At 47.1% G+C, this 6,000-nt stretch overlaps 1 protein-coding gene across 8 annotated transcripts in view; it reads left to right on the top strand.

Annotated features, from left to right (window-relative positions):
* The window catches only part of relch (RAB11 binding and LisH domain, coiled-coil and HEAT repeat containing), a 37,218-nt gene that overhangs the window by 26,330 nt on the left and 4,888 nt on the right, over positions 1 to 6,000 (top strand). For 3 of the 8 annotated variants that reach the window (XM_083666958.1, XM_083666956.1, XM_083666955.1), the window contains 5 exons: positions 1,849 to 1,872; positions 2,190 to 2,253; positions 2,800 to 2,938; positions 4,408 to 4,524; positions 5,870 to 5,958. In XM_083666958.1, coding sequence (XP_083523084.1) covers positions 1,849 to 1,872; positions 2,190 to 2,253; positions 2,800 to 2,938; positions 4,408 to 4,524; positions 5,870 to 5,958 — 433 coding nt within the window. Of the gene's footprint in view, positions 1 to 1,047; positions 1,131 to 1,848; positions 1,873 to 2,189; positions 2,254 to 2,799; positions 2,939 to 4,407; positions 4,525 to 5,869; positions 5,959 to 6,000 lie in introns of all 8 variants that reach the window. The other 5 variants (XM_083666962.1, XM_083666960.1, XM_083666957.1 and 2 more) reach the window with 2 other exon arrangements.

Here is a 6,000-nt window from a genome sequence, read left to right as displayed (position 1 = left end):
ATATATATATATACAGGGAAAGGAAATGATGTTTCTGGTTGCAGAAATCATTGTTTTTCAAGACTTTATATTTTGCCTGGTTGCATGTGCTCATAGAGAATGCATGGTGACAATTGAATCGAACAGTCAGAGTTTGAAAAGCTATTCAGCTGAATCAAGGATTTTGTTTTCAAAATTCACACCTGTGAGAATTTCTTTTCATATGTGTATGTAGCGGACTCTCTTATCTAGAGCAAAAAAGTCCTAGACTTTTAATGAACACATGTCCCCATCCAAAGTGTGATTGACTGCAGTATCATTGCTCTCTGGGGTTGGTCTAGCTGTGGTCAAGGTGTGGTTGACCGTGTGCGGTTCTTTTGATGTGAATAACCACCATCACTAACACCCACATCATCAGTGTGCGACACTAACCACCGCTCGCTCTCGTTGCATCATCAGCCTGCGTCACTCAGCTCCCATCCCGGTCGTCACGATGTTCTTATACTAGAAAGGATGGCGTTATTAAAGAAGAAATGATGGCGCTTTCTGACAACAAATGAGATTTTCTACACCAATTTTCTACACCCTAACCTTACCCTAATTTGACCCTAAACCCAACGGTGTCCTTTCTAGCATGACCATCTTGTGACTACTACCCATTCGCCCTGTACGCATCGTCAGTGTGCGACACTAACACAGAGTAGTGTGCTTTCATTGGCTAGATGTGGAGACGTCCCAGCATGCTCGTCTATAACCCCTAACCCCCCCCCCTTCCCCCCTCCTCCTAACCCCGCCCCTTTTAGCGGTCCACCCCTTACCCACCCTACAGGTCCTGGCTGGTTGTCTTTACTCCTCTCTCTCCCTTTCTCCCTCCCTCCCTCCCTCCCTCCCTCCCCATTCCATCCCCATTTTTCTCTCTTTCTCTCTCCCACTCTCTCTCTCACTCTCACTCTCACTCTCCCTCTCCCTCTCTTTCTTCCCTTTCCTCCCTCCTCCCTCCCTCCCTCCCTCCCTCTCTCCCCCCCCTCCCTCCTTTCCCTCCCTCTCTCTCCGGTGGGCTGTTTGCAGTTGATTCTCCGAGGCATGAGTGAAGCCTTAGTTGACCGCCGGGCCGCCCCGGCTCTCATAACACTGTCCAACGGGCCTGAATTGTGAGTGTCATCCCCATGCAGAACATGACCTTCTCCCAAAAGGCTGACATCCCAAAAGTCTTTCCCCCTCCCTGATAACCCCCCCGATTCCTCACACCGCCTCTCTCCTCCTCAAAACGCTTCGGAGGAATAGGTCTGAGGGAAGGAACCTCGGATCCTCTCGTCCTCCGATGCGTTTTGAGAAGGAGATCGAGAGGGGGAGGGGGGAGGGGGGAGGGGGGAGAGCACGCGAGGAGCCTGAAGAGAGACTCTTGAGATTCGCCCTAAACTTCCAAATCCGGGCCGCAATCTCGATTGGTCTGAAGTGGCTTCCTCTCCTCTCCTCTCCTCTCCTCTCCTCTCCTCTCCTTCCTCTGCGCCGATCTGGAAACTGGAAACATTTGACGGGTGAAAAGCATTATGTCGTGCTTCTTCAGCACCTTCACTCCGTCCAGTTCATTTCACATCAGCGCAGACGGTAGGGATGGTAAGGAAAAAGGACAAGGGGAACAGGGAGCCACGTTAGACGATTGGGATGCAGCCCCCCCCCCCCCCCATCTTGTCTCCTCCGTCTCCTCTCCATCCGCCCCGGGTTCCATTTTGGTTACGTTCTCCACCCTATCCATGCTGACCGCCGAATGACCTCACATCAACCATTAACCTCGCTTTATACCACCTGATTCCATTGAGTTGATTGATGTGTTTTTTTTTTGTGTATTTTGTCACCGCATCCTTTTAGTACTGTTGAAGGCAACGAATTAGAGTAAGTAGAACTGGCATTCCCATTCTAACCAGCATTCGGTGGTGGGTACAGCGACAGCGGCCATATTTGTAGTTCAGTACCAATTGGAATGGATGCTTGTTCTAAGCATCCGGCATCTCTATATTGTTTTCAAATCTGAATTTCTTTTTACATCTGCCTTCCTCGGTGTTGTGTAGAAGGTATATTAAAAATGGGCATACTTGGATGGCAAGAGATGGCAGAAATCTGTGGAGCGGGGAACTTTGTCTTTTCTACTCATTCTAAATCTATGGTCGAAGCACGACTGTGGCTGGTGCTAACTCTTCTCTGACCTTTAGCTCAGTGAGGATATCCACTATTCCTGCCTTTGGCACCATCATGGAGACCGTCACACAGAAAGAGGTAGGACACACACACACACACACACATGCACACACACACTCACACGTGCACACTCACTCTCGCAACTCACTCACTCTCTCTCTCTCTCTCTATCAAACCTTAGACTAAATTTTTTTGGGTTTACAAAGTGTCCTGTGATGAGAGTGTTTTAGTTTTTTGGTTATGATAGAGATTATCCTAGCGGTAATTGGTGACAGTTGCACAGATCTCATTAGGTTTATTTATGGAATCCAGTAGCGGTTCGCGGTTGGCTGTTAAGATGTGTCAGGGCGGGCTAATCTAAGATAATAAGATTTGTGCCAACAATGTTAATGACAGCGAAGCTGGCGTGGATGTGGGGTTGACTAGTAGGACGACCCCTAAAGTCCTCACAGACTCTGAATTTCATCGCTGTAATTTATTGAAAGTCTCACAGACTGTGGCTTTAGTGAATGGTTCAGTCATTGTGTGTGTGTGTGTGTGTGTGTGTGTGTGTGTGTGTGTGTGTGTGCGTGTGCGTGTGCGTGTGCGTGTGCGTGTGCGTGTGTTCCTCACTGTGTCGGTCAGCTGTTGGAGCGTGTGAAGATGCAGCTGGCCTCGTTCCTAGAGGATCCTCAGTACCAGGACCAGCACTCTCTCCACATGGAGATCATCAGGACCTTCGGTAGGGTGGGACCCAACGCTGAACCACGCTTCAGAGACGAGTGTGAGTATCACACACACACAAACACGCACACATACACGACTTTGAAACGGGCCTGAAAAATTCAGCCCAACCCAAACCCATTGAGGTTAGGCCCGAGCCCGACATTGAAGACATTTCCTTGAGCCTGAGCCCGAAGAGAAGTCTAGAAGACAGCCGTCCCTTTATCCATTGCACATAACAGCAAAATTGCAGTGCAAAAATGAATAAGGAGAGGAGAAAGCCACTGGCTGAGAAGAGTGGAGAGAGACACTGCTTGAAAACTCACCTTTAGTTAATTTAGTGCCCTGTGTAAGTAATGGGACAGTGATGCATTTTTACTTCTTTTGCCTCTATACTCTAAAAGTTTGGATTTGAAATCAAACAATGACTATGAGATCAAGTAGAGATTGTCAGCTTTTATTTGAGGGTATTTGTGTACATTTAGAAATGACAACACTTGTTTTATACACAGTTGTACATTGACTCACCAGAAACACCTGTCAAGGTGTCTAGGGGGGACTAGGCACCACAAATAATGGGACAATTGTGTTGACAGGTGTTTCTGGTAAGTCAGGTGTGTTCGGTCACATCATTTGTGCAGTCATAAGAGAGCTGTCAACATTTTGTACTGATTCTAGGCTTTGCCTTTGGAGTCTGCTATTGGTCTCTGTCAACATGTGGACCAAAGAGGTGTCGGTGAAATCAAGGAAGCCATTATTAGGCTGAAAAACCAAAATAATAAAACTAGCAGAAACAGAGGCAAAACCTTAGGCTTTCCGAAATCAACAGTTCATTTCGAAATGGCGAGACCGATATGGACACAAATACGCTAAAATAAAAGCTGAGAATCTGTACTTGACTCCTGAGTAATTGTTTGATTTCAAACTGTTGGGAGTATAGAATCAAAAAGAAGAAACAATGTGTCACTGTCCCAGTACTTCTCCCAATGAGCCAAATCTGTCTGTTGTCCGCCTGTGTTGTGTGTTTGTAAGCATTGCCAATAGCGCTCCGTGAGAGACGGCGTCACACAGCGAGATTGCGATGCCGTCAGGTGATCTGATACTCTTGGTCAGGTGCAGGTCAAAGAGTGCATGACAGAGCAGAGGCACGTTAGCCAATTGGGAATGTTTAAAAAAAAAAATCCCGTTGCCTTTAAACACCAATTCAGTCATTAGGACTGACAGAAACAGTGAGAGAATGTAAACGAAAAAAGTGCTCAAAAACCAAACTCAGTTATTTGCATTATTTCTGCAGATAATATTCTCTTTTATATATAGCCTAAACGAAAGTAACAATTACAAAAACATTTCATTGAACAGACGGTGCTGCTGTGATCTATCACTGACTAGAGCAGAGGGGGGGGGAGAGGGAGCAGTAGGCGCAGTAGTCAGACGGGACCCCACAGGCTTGTGCCAAAAACTCTAACTCTAACACACACTCACACACACACACACACACAATCATACTTTCTATTGGTCTTTGTGTTTCAGTCGTGTTGCCTCATCTCCACAAGCTGGCTCTGGGGAACAACAGCCAGGCTACAGAAACTAAGAGGATCGACATCGCCACACAGCTGTTCGAGGCCTACAGCGCCCTGTCCTGCTGCTGTATCCTTCACTTACTGTGTGTGTGTGTGTGTGTGTGTGTGTGTGTGTGTGTGTGTGTGTGTGTGTGTGTGTGTGTGTGATGGTTGTATAAGCTCACACACCCAAAGGATAAAACTCAAGGAGCAACCAGCGAGCAAATGTCTTACCTTGTCAAGTCTTAAAGGGGCGTTAAAAATGGAATACACTTAAAGGCATAGTTTATAGTCTGGTTTGTGCACGTGTCCTTCCTGATAATTATATTTTTGAAGAGCTGGTCCAAGAACTGGAGTTGGCTAGTTTTCAGTGGAGATCTTTTTTTTTTTGTATATGAAACTTTTATAGTCATGATTCAGTGTCTTTAGAATAACAGTGTTTTAAGGTCAAGAGGCAGTCACAGTAGTGTACACTTGGGATACACATTTTGAAGAGATCAGTCTTTTGTGGTTCAGGGCTTTACTGGACCTGTCCAGCTTCAATCAGGGTGATATATCTAACCTCCCAAAATAACATGGTCAATAGAGGTGGGTTGGTGTGTGTGTCTGTGTGTGTGTGAGAGCTCTCTTGGTCCCTGGCATCTACCAGTGTCTTTGATATTTGTTATGTTTTAACTGTGTGTGTGTGTCTGTGTGTGTGTGTGAGAGCACTTTTGGTCCCTGGCATCTACCAGTGTCTTTGATATTTGTTATGTTTTAACTGTGGGTGTGTGTGAGTGAGTGAGTGAGTGTGTGCGAGTGAGTTTGCTGTGTTACTGCAGTATTTGCTTGGCGAGTTGAGAAAGGAAAACAAACTCCCTACATTTTGGGGCTAGAAGGTAATTACAGGGTTGGCCGGGTGGAGAGAGGGACCACAGCCCTCAGAAAGAGAAAAGAAAGAGAGAGAGAGAGGGAGAGAGAGTTCCCAGAATGGGGTGGTTCCACAAGGGCGTAACCTCCTCTCCAACCTCCCCTTCTGGTGACCTCCAGTATGTGCCACCACACACACACACACACACACACACACACACACACACACACACACACACACACACACACACACACACAGCGGGCTGAGGCTTGGGGCTGTGGGTCTTTAGTAGCCTAAACTGTGTTTTGACAGCAAGCTGTTCTGGGGGTCTCGTGTAGTACTGGTCTCAGTGGCTAAACCCCCCACAGCCCGAGTTGGCAGCGAGTGACATCATCATGTTGGGGCAGCGAGTGACATCATCAGTGTGTGACACGCCCGCAAGCAATTTGGGAGCGGATCGATAGGTGAAATGACTGTAGTGGATAAGTCCTGAACCATGCGTGTCGTATTGTGTTGGGAGTTTGGTTGGCCAGTTAGAAGCATTGGTGTTCAGTTGTCCTCATCCTTAACTTCCTGTCTGCAGTCATCTCTGAGGAGCTGATGGTGAATCACTTCCTGCCAGGCCTGAGGTGTCTGAGGACAGACATGGAACAGCTCTCCCCTGAACACGAGGTACACACACACACACACACACACACACACACACACACACAC

The sequence above is a fragment of the Argentina silus genome (genome assembly GCF_951799395.1).
Source record: "Argentina silus genome assembly, chromosome: 1".
NCBI lineage: Eukaryota > Metazoa > Chordata > Actinopteri > Argentiniformes > Argentinidae > Argentina > Argentina silus.
This window is presented reverse-complemented; position numbering and strand designations above follow the sequence as displayed.